This window comes from Trichoderma camerunense, assembly GCF_050948025.1.
Source record: "Trichoderma camerunense strain CBS 138272 chromosome Unknown V8C40scaffold_6, whole genome shotgun sequence".
Lineage (NCBI taxonomy): Eukaryota > Fungi > Ascomycota > Sordariomycetes > Hypocreales > Hypocreaceae > Trichoderma > Trichoderma camerunense.
Window position 1 is genome coordinate 846,232 of NW_028145364.1, and position 14,154 is coordinate 860,385.

Genomic DNA, 14,154 nt, shown 5'->3' on the forward strand with positions numbered 1-14,154 from the left:
TAATCCGTATCCGTAGACACCAGACAACCAGCATGCGGCTGCAAGTAAACAAAAGCCCAACTCACAGCAAAAAGGGCACCGATGGATGCTGCATGTCTTGGTTGGGGAGAAACATTCATGCCGCTGAAATCACGCCAGATCGATCCATTGATCTCTCTCTGCAATGCTCTGCATCTTGTTAATAAGGAATTGATTCAATAGGACAAGAAAAAGCACCAGGCCAAAAGGAAGAAAAAGCCGCCTGCTGACGTCTTTTCCCACTAAAAAGGCCATCGTCTGCTGTATCGCTTCCACTGGCGCCGCCCCCATCAGCTGCACTGCGGCTCCATTTTCAGCAGCCCTCTGAAAATTTACCGAGCTGGACGGGGCTCGTCTGCCTAGAAAGCGCCTGGACGGATTGGATTCTACCGGGTCAGAACATCACCAGCTGCTGCACTACACTGCATTACACTGTACTGCAGCGCACTGCACTTGTACTCTCGGTTCCTCAACTCAACCAGTGCTTCTCTCTCCGCCTTCTGTTCTCTTATCCTCGCAACTCTTTTTTTCTTTTCCCTCCCTCCCTCCAATCTGTCCTGCTTTCGTCCATTGCCTGCCACTGCATCTGCTGTTCCGCCCTTGAATAGCAGGTTGATGCTCTGTGGAGCTCCAGGACAAGACTTGCCTCCCTTGATTTTCCCCCGTTCGAATCTGTTGCTCTCCTTTGCGTTGCGTCTTGCTTTGCTTTGCTGTTCCGGTAAGACAAGACCCTCTTCTCTCCCTCTCCCCTCCATGCACTCCCTTTTTCACGGCCTCATATGGGATTCTCTTGGGACGCCGTAGCAAGCAAGCTAATCAGACCAGTTTTTTCTTCTCTTTTCCTTCTTGTTTCTTTTGACCCCTTTGCATTTTGCAGAGCCAGTGCCGGATTTCCACGACCTTTTGCATCTTTGTCATGACCGTTAACGAGCATTTTGGATAATGAGAAACGAGCCACTGCGATTGTACGCCAATATTGCCCAAGCAACCACCACCACACCTTCGACCGTCGCCTGCACACCTTTTCCGCACCCTCAGACCTGAATCTTATACCGCCCTCCCTCTACGACGCCGAATCGCATACAACCACTTTTTATTATTTGCATCAAAGGGGAATTGAAGCCTCCCTTGCAACGATTATACAATCTCTGCTGTCTCCCACTTCTTTTTTTCCTGGCCTTTTCCCCACGGCCCGAATTGGCGGTGCACGCACTGGGATGCTTGTGTCTGGGTTCTCATAGCCAACAGGAATTCAAGCTGATATGAGCGAGGATCAACAGCTAGTATCAAGGCATGTCCGCCTTGCGAACACTCTAAAGCATGCCTGCCCTCCGCTCCCTCCAGCACTTGGCTAACCAATCTTGTTGACTCCGCACAGCAGTAGCTTTGGAGATCCAAACGCTCACCCACCGCCCACGCCAAAGCAGACTCCAACATCGGGTGCATTTCCGAGCCCTATTTTCGAGACGCCGAAACCCCCCCAGGGATCCTTCGCTGACACCAGCGGCCTGACACCTCGCTTTGCCGAGGAATATTCAGTCTTCAACGCAACGCCGGGCAATCTGAGAGGGGCTCAGTTTCCCTTTGCTGACTTTGTGCCCACCACTCCCTTCGCATCGTCGTATCTAGGGCACAAGCGCCTGCTTTCCGTCGAAGAGCTAGCTGTCGAGATTGCAACCCGAGCCAACATCCCGCCGTCGAACCCAAACCTTCCACCGCCGCCCGTCGACCCTTCACGACGTCTGCCCTCCTCCCCGGCCGCTTTGATATTATCTACAAAGGCAGCCGCCGCTGCCAATTCCGACGCACACCTCGGCCCTGCCTTTTCCTCCTCGCACACCAAGTCTCCCAAGAAGCTCCGCCGGGGTACAATTGAAGGTTCCGACGCAGCACAGCCTTTGTCGCCGCCGCCGTCGGCTCACAAGGGCGGCCAGAAGCTCGCACCAAAGGTCAACATGCAAGATGACCGGGCCTACGGTCACCCGGACTTTAGCGACAGCTTTCAGGGCCACCACGACATGGCTGCCATGATGGGCGGCGCCGATGACATGTTTGTCTATCCCATGTCTGCTCCCCCGAGCCAGGCCAATTTTTGGGACCCGGCCATGGGCATGGACCTGGACTTTAGCACTGCCGGCGCCACCTTCTTCCAGCCTTCGCATCGCCATACCGGATCCTTTGACTGGAACAGCGACATTCAACTCTTTCAAGATCCCGTACCGCCCCCTCCTCCACCCTCATCGAACCAAGAAAATGTCCAGCCAAACGCCCAGGGCATGCACCAGCCTGCTCGAAGGGAGAGGATGCTGGCGCCCAAGCCACCGGTGACTGGTCAGTCTGCTGGCCCCGTAGCAGCAACTGCCATGTTTCAAGCATCGATGGAAGACTCGTTCGGCGTAGGTACTCCCATGGAAGGCGTGGACCCTGGGCTACTATATAGCCGGCCCCCAACGGCCTCGATGAATGCCGACTTCAATCCGGCCATGAATGCGGCATCTACAGATATGGCTGCCGCTGCAGAAGCAAACAACTCTCGCATCATGCCTCAATCCCGCCGGACCAACAGCCTGAAGGAGGTGAAGAGGGGCAAGATGCCAGACCGTACAAACTCTCCCGTCAAGGCCATGGGCCGTCCAGAACTGAATCGTAGCCTGAGCGAGGGTCGAACAAAGAAGGCGGGGGGCCGAGGGGCTTTGCCGACCTTGGCACCCGCTGCACGGCCATCGTCACAGGCTGGAAGTTCGAATGCCGGTTCCGAAGCGGGAAAGTCGTCGAGATCGTCGGCGTCTGGGAGGATGTCGCCACTAAAGAGCCAACGGCGACTGTCAAGCCTAGCATCTATCCCCGAGTCTGCCTCTCAGCCACACCTAAGTCGACCTCGAACGTCGGTGAGGTTCACCATAGACGCACATGGACGGGCTCGAGCGGAAACTACGGTCATGGTCGAAGAAGCTGGTGGCATAACTCGCAGCCGAAGCTCCCGGGAACTGTCTTCCACACGAAGAAGCTGGGAGTCTTCTGACGACGAGTCTTCCACAGATGAGGAGCCAATTATTATACCCAGCCGAGCCAGTTCATTCAACGCATCCTTTGCCCTACCGGACCCCCGCAAGCCTGTAGGCTCGATATTCCATTCGGGCCGCCGGAGTGTTAGTGATAGAAGCAGGAGTGCGTCAACCCCTTCTCTCGTGACGCAGAATGACGGGGAAAGTGAGGCCGAGACGATTTTGACAGATCATCAAGAAAGAGGAGGAGATGCAGCAAGTGAGCTGCGCAAAGTGGTAGAAGACCGTCAGAAGCGGTCTATGCAGATTGAGAACTCTCGGCCACAGCAACGCATTCTCACCTCAAGCAGCTCGGGGAACTTCAAAGCAAGCTCCATATCTCCTGTCAGCATGGTAGACTCGAGCTATAGACGCGGAGTTCGATGTGTATGTGGTAGAAATGAGCCCGATGAAGGAAATGGCTACATGGTTCAATGGTATGTTATCGTCTGGAATCCCTTGCTCCCTGCTGGTGTTTGAATGCGCCAGCTAGTTTCCCCGTATTTGGTGTTTCCCGAGAGATGTTGAGCCCTGCTGACATGAAGCCGTTTCTAGCGAGTCATGCGAGATGTTGTTGCACGGAAAATGCGTCAACATAAGCAGGCGTACCATGCCGAGCGTGTACATCTGTGGCTTCTGTGCCAACACGCCTAATGTTGCCGCTCGACGAGCGCAGCAAAGCATTGGGCGGGGAAACAATGGGGGACAGTCGGCGTTGTCGTCGTTGGCGAACAAGACGCTTCGGTCCCTTCGATAATGGTGTGAGATAGGGATAAAGATGAAGAGTGTGAAGAGAATGATGAAAAAGAAGGCATGTTATATGATTTTTTTTTTTTTTTAAGAAAACAAGCAAGCGGAGGCAAAAAATGCTGGGCAAGGCTGGGCAAGGGATTTTATGCGTTATGTTGAATAAGATTAAACAGGGCTCTCTGCCGAATTACTACTTACTGCTCCTAGGGAATCGGTATATATTTGGGGGGTGGATATAGTACTAACTAATACTATCAATACTTTTTTTTTTGTGGAATCGAGATTGAATGCGAAGAAGCTGGAGAGAAGAAGCCCGAACCATAAAGTTATTTGCCATGGTGTTGAAGCTAAGCTGGAGCTATGTAAGGGATACGTCGATGATGCTCCACCGAGGGATGTATAAGATGACGGGAGCAAATTGGCGATTTCTTGATGATTGAAGTAGCTTCCAATGAGGCAATCCATGAGAATCATCCAATTGTTGTTCCTACCTATACAGCTTGTTCTCGGCACATTCGGCATTCTGTGTTGCCTTAGTAGACAACATACGATACCTCCATCTGTCTGATATATCGGTAGTGGTTGGAGCTAACTTTAGTTCTTGAACTTTAATCACAACCACAGAAAGGACTGTGGCGGGTGTGGCTTTGTATTTATACCAATAACAAGCTGAGAATAGAGCTAGAAGCCGTCCGTAATACCCCGCCATCTTTATTACAGCTTTGGAGGCATCGTTGATCTTGAAGCATTTCAATATCGAAGCTTAGTAATCCCGAAGAGGGAACATTCTCATGAAGCTTGAAGCGGCAACGGCCTTCAACATCTCTCGCTCATCCTAACTACATACATGTATCGTAATGTCTATGTATGGTTATATTCATACAGGCGAAGCTATTTATAATGTTGAAGATTTGATAAAGCATTCCCATACAATTTGTTGGTAACAAAGTCGTAATTCATCCTCATCAGGTCCGTCATATCATCATTTCAGTTCAATTAGTCATTCCAGTCATCATTTCATCAAATAAACCCAAATTTCACTCTCTTTCTCGGCTTGTCAGTATTCCAGCACCACTCCAAAACAACGACAGGGCACCTATAACGACGGTTATAGGGACAGAAGCATTCTGTAGGTCATCAGGATGAAACTTGAGCCACAAACCCCAAAATATGAATGGTCCCGCGACCATAACAACATGGTAGACAAGCACGTAGCTAAATGAAACTGCAAAGACGGTTTCAAAGCCCCATATAGGCGAACTCTGATCTTTCTCGAATTCTCTTGTTCGCTTCGGAATCCGGGCTAGATTCACCGTGTTTGCAACCAGAGGTATGCAATCATGAGGAAAAGGCCAACTACATGGTGAGGGACAGGCGTAGAAGAGAGTTTGGAAGTGGTGAGGCGAAATAGGTGGGTTTCTGACATCTCGTTCACCGGCTCGGGGGTCATAGTGGTAGTCTTTGTCAGATGGAAGCTCTCTGTACTCTCGAACCATTCGGTCAGGGGTAAGTCTACTAAACTAAGCATGATATCAACATGATAGCTCGCAGATTAGCTTCAGTTTTGCATACGTACCTTTACCACTTCACAATAATCCAAGCGCCAGACTGAGAGCCATAGTCGTAGTCTACCTCTATAGATCATATAGCATCGTTTTAGCTCTTGAAATATATGGCCGTCTGTCGTCTGGCTGGTAACGTGGATTTGGGTCGGCACCAGCGTTCGCCGCGCTCCTCTAACGCCAAACAATATCCACCATTGAAGACTGTTATTAGAATCTGGAATAGTCGCCTGGGCCTGCTGGCCAATTGTCGGGCCTTGTTGCTGTTGAAGGGGAACCGCCGCCGGTGCAAGTGGTTGTAGCTGCACGCTCTCAGGCGGCGAAGAAGAGCTGCTTTCTTGTGGAGTATATCTGGTAGCCGCTCGTGATGGCCGGGTGATTTGTCCACCATTTGTATAGTTAAGAATACCTTTTATAGAAGATAATAGAGTTGTTCGTGACTTTCTCACACCGCATCGAGATGCCATTGGAGGGTGGTTATTTGACCACTCGAGTATATTTTCAACAATTTCGCGTTGTTCGCGAGATATTTCCTCCCATCGCTCTACACCACATGTCTATTACACTTTAGTCTTCGTCTATTACCTGACGATATATGCTGTAAAAATACTCACACATCGCCAGAATAATCTCGACTCTCCAGAGTTGAGTATTCGCTTTCGTTGGCTCAAAGGCCACCAGTTCCATTTCACCTTGGTGATATTCTCCACCAAGGTCTTGAATTGGTTCGAGATTGAGACCTCTTGTTCTTGAGATAGCCAAATATTCTCTTTTGGTATTGATTGGAGAACGTCTCCCAATTCAGCGGTCAGAAACATCAACGCGAATCGCATTTGAAGACTTTGAAATGCCTTGGATGCTAATAGAAACTTCTTCAGCTCTGATATATGGGGAAAGCTGTACGACTCATTGGTATCGTCAAAACCTATCGTCATAGTATCGTTGTCTTGGATTTCTCCTTGGGCTTCCCCTAGGGCTTCCCCTTGGGCCTCCTCTGAGTCTTCCTCTGAATCCTGCTGTTGGCCTTCCTCTTGGTCTTGGTCTCGGTTTTTGCTTTTGTCCCCGTCCCCGTCTTTGTCTTGAGTTTGGTCTTGGATTTGGCCGACCGCAAGCTCCGAGACCACAGCCACGGAGTACCTCATTGCCCGAGAGATCCAATTCTCGACATCTGCCATTTTCTCATGTGGAATTTCCAAGTAACCTTTGTCAAACTCTTGAGCTTCTTCATGCTCCATATCGATATGTGCTGCAAGCTGCTCGCCAATCCGTCGTCTGCCTCTCTTACTTCGTAGCAACCCGGCGACCGCCTTTTCAGCTGCAGATTCGGCTTCCTCTGTCAACAATATGTGAAAGGATTTAAGTAGCCGACTCATATTCTTGACAAAGCGTTGCCTATCCATTTTGTCCAAAGCCTTCTCACATAATGCTTTAAACTGCGGCTGCTCGGCTAGAAATGACCTGATGAGTGCCTTGCCGGTCATTCCTTCATTTGTAGTGGCATCGGACATTTGCGATCTAATATCATCGACGTCGGACACAACGGACCTGATATCATCGTCCGACTGTACTGGCATATCAGCTTCTATCTCGGCTTTTTCTGGTGATACGATTGTATCAGTAGCATCGACATCATTTTGAGGGTCTGGAATTGAGGGTATTGTCGGCGCCTGGAGCGATCCATATCCGGAATCTTCTTCTACGTCTTTTGGTTTGCCCGTTTGCGTCAAGCTGAGGGTTTCTGCAATCTCCAAATCTTCTATCAGGAAAATGTTCTCCCTTGTGGCACCTAGCATCATCCCCAGCGACTTTGCTGCGACGAAATACCGCAATGTAAATAAAATGGAGCCATTTCGAGATGGTAGATGGCCTGAGAGATACCACAGCCCTGAAAAATCTACATCGTCGATGACCAAGAGCCAGCCATCCCTGCTCTCTTGGCTTAGAGCAGTCGTAACAAGCTGCTTGACATCAGCTTTATCTTCGTCAATTCCTTCAATCTTCATTTTTCTGCCGATTTGGCGGTAATCGTTATGGAAAGTTGTTGCATCTGTTGCTGACGCCCAAAAGATGGAGTAGTTTGCATGTTTGTCATGGAGACGGTAGGCAGCTTCCAGCGCAATTTGTGTCTTGCCGACGCCCTCGTAGCCGGTAATAGCAGCTCTATAGCATCTATCCCTCTTTGCACCGGGTCGTATGTTTGCAAGAAGTCTCGTTAAAATATCTTCTCTGCCAGTAAAGTGTGCGTTCCGCTGGATTGGCAATAGGAAAAGACCCCTTGGTATCTCTTTGACATGCCGGTCACGGTTTCCATCCGTCCGAGGATACAAATCTAGAAGAGCCCCTATTGCAGATGCCGCCGTCTCTGCCGTAAACTTCATCCACGACGTGTTCTTATGGCCATCGGCATAATCACTCACGCTTTTGACCATCAGGCATGGCAAGCCCTCCCATCTCCAAATCCCCTCGGTGTCAAATGCAATGACTCCCTCTGCTTCGGCGAATCTGTTTCGGTCTTCTCCTGACTTGATTGCTGTATCAATCGACGCAATTCTACCAAAATGAATAGCCAGCTTATATCCCCATTCTTCCATAACTTTCTGTCGTTTTCTTCCTACTATGTATTCTTCATCATAACATCCCAAGTCAATACATGACGATTTGAGGGCTTTTTCACACACGGGGTCGTTTGGTCCATGACAATTGCTGCAGATGCATGTCGCTGAGCTGCGGTGCTTATGACGATAGCTCAACTTGAACAGCTTATCATCAGCTGCGCCGGGATATCTGCGTCTTGTGAAATATTCGTAGAGAAAAGAGGTAGCTTTTTTTCGAACATCATCTCGACCGCTGTCTGTATGAAATATCTCGAAGAACTTGCGAAAATCTTTGACTAGTTACTCTAGACCACTTCATTTCTGCTTGCTTTTAATTACACCCTTGTTTTCGGTAAATTTGTAATGAACAGGCCAGTCGTCAATTATCACGTCTCCTAGCATTACCTCATCTTGGCCATTATTGATGAACGGCACGCCGCCACATCTTCCTGTTAGAATAACTAGCTTAAGATTTGTAAATTTGGACCATATGCTGGCCTTGGGAACTCTGCCGGCGTTGGGAACCGTGTCGAGCCTACCAGCGTAGTCCAAAAAAGCTACTACAACGCCATGCTTGCCGATGCGACCAATCTTGATGAGAGTGCCCGTTATTTCTACTATATGTAGATATATTTTGTCAAACAATCTTTGAACTGCGTTGTATTGTAACCTTTCCGTGCAGATAAGGGCCACTTCGCAGTCGTCGTAGTAGGGCCGCCGCGACATAGTAATGAACCAAGCTTATGCTCTTATTTAAGTAATCCGGAATGTATTCAATACTGCATGGTGATTAACTTGTATCTCATCTGGAGACCCAGCAGGAGAAATCTAATGACCAAAGCTAGTATTGTTGTTCTGTGATCAATTCCCGATATATATGAGGGGAAATGCAACAGGACAAGGCAACCAATCACCTCTTACACACCTCTCTTGCCTCATAATTGGCAGTGCCCTTCCTGGGGAGCAGAGCTGAGTCAGCTGGATGTGAGGTCTTCTCAGGTAATATGCTGCCGGACAATGTTGCTACATTGAAGAGTGCTCGATGTTAGTATGCCGTGAGAATAACCATTGGTTTGCAGTCTACTCGTTTGCGTAGGTTTGGCGCTGCTATATTATAGCCGTCTACTATACAAAGTACAACGTCAAGAGGTATACCTGAAGAGTTGAGAGCTCACTGAGCTGCATATCCAGCATCAGAAGATACACTCATCTATCTATAATGGCTTGGATGTAGTATTTTGAACTCGATATCTTCTGATAGTAATAGAACAACTAGTGCTCAAGAGCCTCAATATTCTTATGCTAACAAGCCTAGAATGGCACCCGTCTCATTCTAGCCCACTCCGCAACACCATAGAGAAATGACCAGCAGTAACAAAAAAGCTCCAAGTCCAAGTCGATCCGTCTCGGCATTTCAAGGCAAATCCTGGCTATTCCCGGCCCAATTCTCTAAAAAAGCCTGTGACAATCTACATGTTATTCCAGCCAATTCCATCAAGCACAGCACTGCACTGCAACTTTGTAATTTCTATCTCTTTGGAGCCGAGCAAATCAAAACCACTCGAAAGCGGGGCAGAAGAGCTCTCCGTGCGTCGGCCTTCCGACTTCGGCACAGAGGAGCTATACTTTTTGGTATTTGATTGCTTATTAGGCCACTCTGCTTTCTCGATTTCTCCAATTCCCAACGACAGAAAAGCTCAAAAACAATTCATCCTATCTTCTTTTAACCCTCTTACTTCGTTTTTGATTGAATTCTTCCTTCTGTGAAATCACAAACGACTGTTTCATTCTAGATACGATGGCGGAGCACAACATTGTCGTGTTTGCGGGAGACCATGCTGGTCCTGAGGTATGGCCTGTATCCCTCGAGCTTTGGAGATTTTGTGCTGACCAAATGTCTTGTTTGTTCTGGAAATATAGGTCGTAGCTGAGGGAATCAAGGTTCGTGCAAACTGAAGCTATTCCACGGGTGTATCGCATCGCACTGCATCCTCTTCCCGCGCTTTGCTAGCTCTGCTCATGACGTCGACGCTGACTTTTGGTTACACTGGCTTAGGTCCTCAAGGCCATTGAGCAACACAGTCCCAGCGCCGGCAAATTCAACCTGCAGGATCATCTCCTAGGAGGCGTAAGCTCACTCTCTCTACTTCGTCCTCTTTCAATCTCAAAGCTAACAATCAATCCTCCCCAGTGCTCCATCGATGCGACCGGCTCTCCCCTAACAGACGAAGCTCTCGCCGCCGCCAATGCCGCCGACGCCGTTCTCCTCGGCGCCATCGGAGGTCCCAAATGGGGTACCGGTGCTGTTCGTCCAGAGCAGGGCCTGCTGAGGCTGCGCAAGGAGATGGGCACGTACGGAAACCTCCGCCCGTGCTTCTTCGCTTCCGAAGCCCTCGTCGAGTACTCTCCTCTCAAGGCCGAGGTGTGCCGCGGCACAGACTTTGTCATTGTCAGAGAATTAACTGGTGGTATCTACTTCGGTGACCGAAAAGAAGATGATGGCTCTGGCAGTGCCTGGGACACCGAGCCTTACTCCCGAGTTGAGATTGAGCGTGTGGCTCGCCTGGCCGGCTTCCTGGCTCGCGGCCGTGGCGAGACCAAGGTCTGGTCGCTGGACAAGGCCAATGTTCTTGCTACCAGCCGATTGTGGCGCAAGACCATGACGGAGACGTTTGCCAAAGAATTCCCTGATCTGACGATTGAGCATCAGCTCATCGACAGTGCTGCCATGATCATGGTCAAGAACCCTCGAGGCCTCAACGGCGTGGTGGTAACCAGCAATCTGTTTGGTGACATCATCAGCGATGAGGCCAGTGTGATTCCCGGCAGCATTGGCTTGTTGCCTAGTGCCAGCTTGACTGGCATTCCTGATGGAAAGTCCAAGTGCAATGGCGTGTACGAGCCGATCCATGGTATGTGAACTATCTCTACTCATCTTTCCCTTATCCTCAGAGGGAAAGGCTAACCGAATGGAACAGGCTCTGCCCCTGACATCGCCGGCAAGGGCATCGTCAACCCCATCGGCACAATCCTGTCCGTGGCGATGATGCTGAGATACTCTCTCAACCTGCCCAATGAGGCCAAGGCCGTCGAGGAAGCCGTCAGAAACGCCATTGACGGCGGTCTGAGGACAAAGGACATGGGCGGCAGCTCCGGCACCAAGGAGGCCGGCGACAAAATCGTCGAGGAGCTTGTCAAGGTCCTCAAGGCGTAAAGTCTTCTTTGACTAGCTTATGAAAAGAAAACCGTAAAAGGAGATTTGAAAAGGACCAAAAAAAGATGAAACTGAATGTTGTTTGGTTGGGAAGCTATGGGAATATATATGCAACGGCTGATATTTGCATTTACGATGATGAGGATACTCTTGCAGAGAGAACGAGGGTCACAATAAGGCCATAGGTCAAATAGCCAGTTATACACAATGGCTGTGCATGAAATACAAACTGTAAAGTAATCCGTTAATAAGCTTCTTTTTTCCTGTGTAGTAAGCTGTCCACACGATATGTACGATCTGTTACGTTAGGGAGGTCACAAGATTCTCGATTGCATCGTTCGATGCCTAGCCAGAAACCTAGCTCCGTCCTCATCCAGCCTCCCAAGACCCAGATTATTGCAAAAGATCACTCTAAGATAACAACAGAGAAATCATAGAGTGTGACGTAGTCTCAGCCCATAGAGTCCATTTCACCAGCGAAGCAGAAACAGAGAAAAGGGGGGGTATCAAAGACGATTTTCACTCTCCGCAGCATCAATTTCAAAAGAGGGAAAGGATAAAAAAAAACGTTCACTTCTTTTCTGTTTTTTCTCTCTCCCCATTCCTTTCCTGAGTACGGGGAAAGAAAGGGGGAGAACCACTTGGTGTGCAAATATACCTAAGTTTAAAGAAAAAGGAGACTTAGGAAAAGGGGGAATACAGCACAATTCAGCCATTTGTAAAATTGAGTCCCATCGACACCCAGCGGAACGACCAAACCGTCGAGAATACATGGTCAAACTTTTTCTTCTTTTTTTTGATCAACTATCAAAACATAAAAGGCTTAAGCGTCCTCCACACATTGGGGATTTTTTTTCTTTTCTCTCTAGATGTGGGAAGCGAGATAAAGTGCCCAGTCCATCAGCCAAGGAAAGGGTCTTTGAGGACTTCATGAGTCGCAGGCAATTTAGTTGCCGCCGAGGCTGGGGAAGGCAGACTGGTCGCTGGTGTTGATAGAAGCGCCCTGGCCACCACGTCCACCGCGGAAGTTTCCGCCACGGCCACGCTCGCCGCCACGGCCTCCACGAGGGCCACCACGGCCACCACGGCCACCGCCACGGGTTCGCTCGGGCTCGACGAAGCGGGGGTCGAAGTCGACAGTCTGCTTCACCTTGCGCTCGCGCTCGCGCTGCTTCTTGCCACCGGAGGCGGCAATAAAGTCATCCTCCTCCTTCTCGAGGGGCTTCGCGTTGGCCCACTTCTTGTCGAGCTTGCTACCCTCGTTGGCGGAGCGGATGTTAAGCTCAGACTCAATGGCGGCCTTCTTCTCGGCCTGCTGGGCGAGGTAGTCGGTGTAGGAGATGCTCTTGTCCTCAGGCTCCTCGGGCTCAGCGGCCTCCTCGGGCTGCTCATCCTTCTTCTCAGACTCGGCGATGGCCTCACCGGCCTGCTCGTCCTTAAGCTCGGCATTGCCTTCGGTGGCACCCCAAGACTGAGCTGCTTGCTTATCGGAGCCACTTGAAAGCGAAAATGGTCAATATGACATGGCTAGTAAGGAGATAGCCAGAAATAAATAAAACTTACGTGGTGGCACCGGACTTGTGAGGATGTCTGTCGTCACGGTCACGGGGGAATCGTCCGCCACGTCCTTGTCCGTATTAGTATAAATGCTTGGATAGTGCTGCAAAATCCCTCGAAAAGGATTCTTGGTAGAATTCAAATTCACTCACCTCCACGGACGCGAGCACCCTGACCACCACGAGGACCATCTCTAGGGGTCTCCTCGGTGGAACGGCCCTGGTTGCGTTCCCGACCGGCGGCGCGGTCACGGAAAGCTGCATGTCGGCAATTAGCATTAGTACCTCACATCTGCCGGACGGCGCCACGACCTCGGCAGCGCCACCGAAACCAAGGGACTGAGACAGGGCAACTTACCGCCCTCGCTTCCGCCGGGGCCACCACGGCGGTTGCCGCCAGTCCTCACAGGGGCCTGGGGGGCCTGAGGCTCGACATTGCGCTTAGTAGTGCGGGTTGTGGCCTTGTCGACGGTCTTGACAGGGACGACGGGCTTCTCCTCGCCATCGGAGTCGTTGCCTGCAGGGGGGAAAACTTCGGTCAGTGACCTGCGCTTAACGATTCTATCGCGGCGGGGTTCGTTGGAGGGGTGAGGGTCAAAGTAAAATTTGCGGGAGGAGGGGCGTCAGTACCAAGGTAGGCGAACCGGTTCTATAGCAAAACGGCAGTCAGCACCAGCAACACAAAAATTGAAAAAATACAAGCAGGAGTGACTCCGAGCGAAATATTGCGACGACGGCATCAGCTCAGTGTCTCTATTTCGAGACAGCGAGGCAGCCCAACCGTCGGCGCGATATGTGTAGCTCAAGCTCAGCAACGCCTGGCGGCAGCTCGACATCGGCGAAGCCACGAATTGCAAAGGGGACGGGATGCAAGACAATATGCATACCTGGGAGGCGACCTGTGACATGTTGGTCGGCTTGGGTGCTGGACAGTACTGGCGGCGCTGAGGGTAGTCTTTGCTACTTTGTGGGGGGTGAAACGACGTCTTAAGATCGCATGGCCCTCCTGGCGCGCGAGTCGGTCTTTCTATTTCTTCTTGCGAAGGAGGAGAAGCACCAGAGCGAGGTCCGGAAAACTGGTGTGCTGCTGATGCAGTTGAAGAAAATGCACGATCCGGCCCTGTTTGGGGGGGGTTCCGCTGCCTGCTCAATGCGGGCAAACTCTCTCTACTGTATGCTTTTTCTGTGCTGCGCCAGCCCACTCCGAAGAAAAAAAAGCGACCAGCAGGCGCTAGCACGCTTGTTTTGGGGGCTCGCTTAATTCCCGTGAAATATTTTGTGGTTGCGCTGTTAGGGCTCCGGGGCGCTGGGCCGTTAGTGCAGCAGGTACCGAGTCGTACAATCTAGCTAACAACCGCCGAGTAACCCAGCACTCGCAGCCGGCTTCAGCTCGCATTGTCCAGCATTGAGCGCATT

General features: G+C 50.5%; 5 protein-coding genes across 5 annotated transcripts; 2 read left to right on the forward strand and 3 right to left on the reverse strand.

Moving 5' to 3' along the window:
* Positions 1–1,116: 1,116 nt before the first annotated feature.
* On the forward strand, positions 1,117–3,898 carry V8C40DRAFT_189387 (uncharacterized protein). The gene is made up of 3 exons (XM_083211846.1): positions 1,117–1,336; positions 1,397–3,499; positions 3,618–3,898. Exons 1-3 carry the CDS (start codon positions 1,281–1,283, stop codon positions 3,817–3,819), a joined length of 2,361 nt encoding a protein of 786 aa, XP_083074871.1. The 5' UTR covers positions 1,117–1,280; the 3' UTR covers positions 3,820–3,898.
* An 837-nt stretch (positions 3,899–4,735) lies between these two features.
* V8C40DRAFT_286390 (uncharacterized protein) lies at positions 4,736–8,047 on the reverse strand. The gene is made up of 3 exons (XM_083222525.1): positions 5,989–8,047; positions 5,389–5,931; positions 4,736–5,332 (listed from the first exon to the last, which is right to left on the reverse strand). The coding sequence occupies exons 1-3, from the start codon at positions 7,963–7,965 to the stop codon at positions 4,850–4,852; spliced, it is 3,003 nt and encodes a 1,000-aa protein (XP_083074872.1). The 5' UTR covers positions 7,966–8,047; the 3' UTR covers positions 4,736–4,849.
* A 228-nt stretch (positions 8,048–8,275) lies between these two features.
* V8C40DRAFT_189418 (uncharacterized protein) lies at positions 8,276–8,907 on the reverse strand. Its single transcript, XM_083211847.1, has one exon. The coding sequence runs from the start codon at positions 8,692–8,694 to the stop codon at positions 8,284–8,286; it is 411 nt and encodes a 136-aa protein (XP_083074873.1). The 5' UTR covers positions 8,695–8,907; the 3' UTR covers positions 8,276–8,283.
* Positions 8,908–9,643: 736 nt separating this feature from the next.
* V8C40DRAFT_240936 (3-isopropylmalate dehydrogenase) lies at positions 9,644–11,430 on the forward strand. Its single transcript, XM_083214915.1, has 5 exons — positions 9,644–9,817; positions 9,889–9,909; positions 10,025–10,096; positions 10,160–10,880; positions 10,947–11,430. Exons 1-5 carry the CDS (start codon positions 9,767–9,769, stop codon positions 11,180–11,182), a joined length of 1,101 nt encoding a protein of 366 aa, XP_083074874.1. The 5' UTR covers positions 9,644–9,766; the 3' UTR covers positions 11,183–11,430.
* Positions 11,424–14,055, reverse strand: V8C40DRAFT_240942 (uncharacterized protein). Its single transcript, XM_083214916.1, has 6 exons — positions 13,626–14,055; positions 13,369–13,387; positions 13,097–13,255; positions 12,892–12,996; positions 12,746–12,809; positions 11,424–12,678 (listed from the first exon to the last, which is right to left on the reverse strand). Exons 1-6 carry the CDS (start codon positions 13,644–13,646, stop codon positions 12,129–12,131), a joined length of 918 nt encoding a protein of 305 aa, XP_083074875.1. The 5' UTR covers positions 13,647–14,055; the 3' UTR covers positions 11,424–12,128.
* Between the last annotated feature and the right edge of the window lie 99 nt (positions 14,056–14,154).

Bases quoted from the DNA above. Each gene is read 5' to 3' on its own strand.
- V8C40DRAFT_240936 (XM_083214915.1), top strand. From the start codon at position 9,767: ATGGCGGAGCACAACATTGTCGTGTTTGCGGGAGACCATGCTGGTCCT. The intron at 9,910-10,024 runs GTTCGTGCAAAC...ACACTGGCTTAG, and splicing joins TCGTAGCTGAGGGAATCAAG to GTCCTCAAGGCCATTGAGCA. The intron at 10,097-10,159 runs GTAAGCTCACTC...AATCCTCCCCAG, and splicing joins AGGATCATCTCCTAGGAGGC to TGCTCCATCGATGCGACCGG.
- V8C40DRAFT_286390 (XM_083222525.1), bottom strand. From the start codon at position 7,965: ATGGAAGAATGGGGATATAAGCTGGCTATTCATTTTGGTAGAATTGCG. The intron at 5,932-5,988 runs GTGAGTATTTTT...AAAGTGTAATAG, and splicing joins CGAGATTATTCTGGCGATGT to ACATGTGGTGTAGAGCGATG. The intron at 5,333-5,388 runs GTACGTATGCAA...TATCATGCTTAG, and splicing joins ATTATTGTGAAGTGGTAAAG to TTTAGTAGACTTACCCCTGA.
- V8C40DRAFT_189387 (XM_083211846.1), top strand. From the start codon at position 1,281: ATGAGCGAGGATCAACAGCTAGTATCAAGGCATGTCCGCCTTGCGAAC. The intron at 1,337-1,396 runs GCATGCCTGCCC...GACTCCGCACAG, and splicing joins CGCCTTGCGAACACTCTAAA to CAGTAGCTTTGGAGATCCAA. The intron at 3,500-3,617 runs GTATGTTATCGT...AGCCGTTTCTAG, and splicing joins AATGGCTACATGGTTCAATG to CGAGTCATGCGAGATGTTGT.
- V8C40DRAFT_240942 (XM_083214916.1), bottom strand. From the start codon at position 13,646: ATGTCACAGGTCGCCTCCCAG. The intron at 12,997-13,096 runs GTAAGTTGCCCT...GCCGACATGCAG, and splicing joins CCCCGGCGGAAGCGAGGGCG to CTTTCCGTGACCGCGCCGCC. The intron at 12,679-12,745 runs GTAAGTTTTATT...TTCGCTTTCAAG, and splicing joins CACAAGTCCGGTGCCACCAC to TGGCTCCGATAAGCAAGCAG.
- V8C40DRAFT_189418 (XM_083211847.1), bottom strand. From the start codon at position 8,694: ATGTCGCGGCGGCCCTACTACGACGACTGCGAAGTGGCCCTTATCTGC.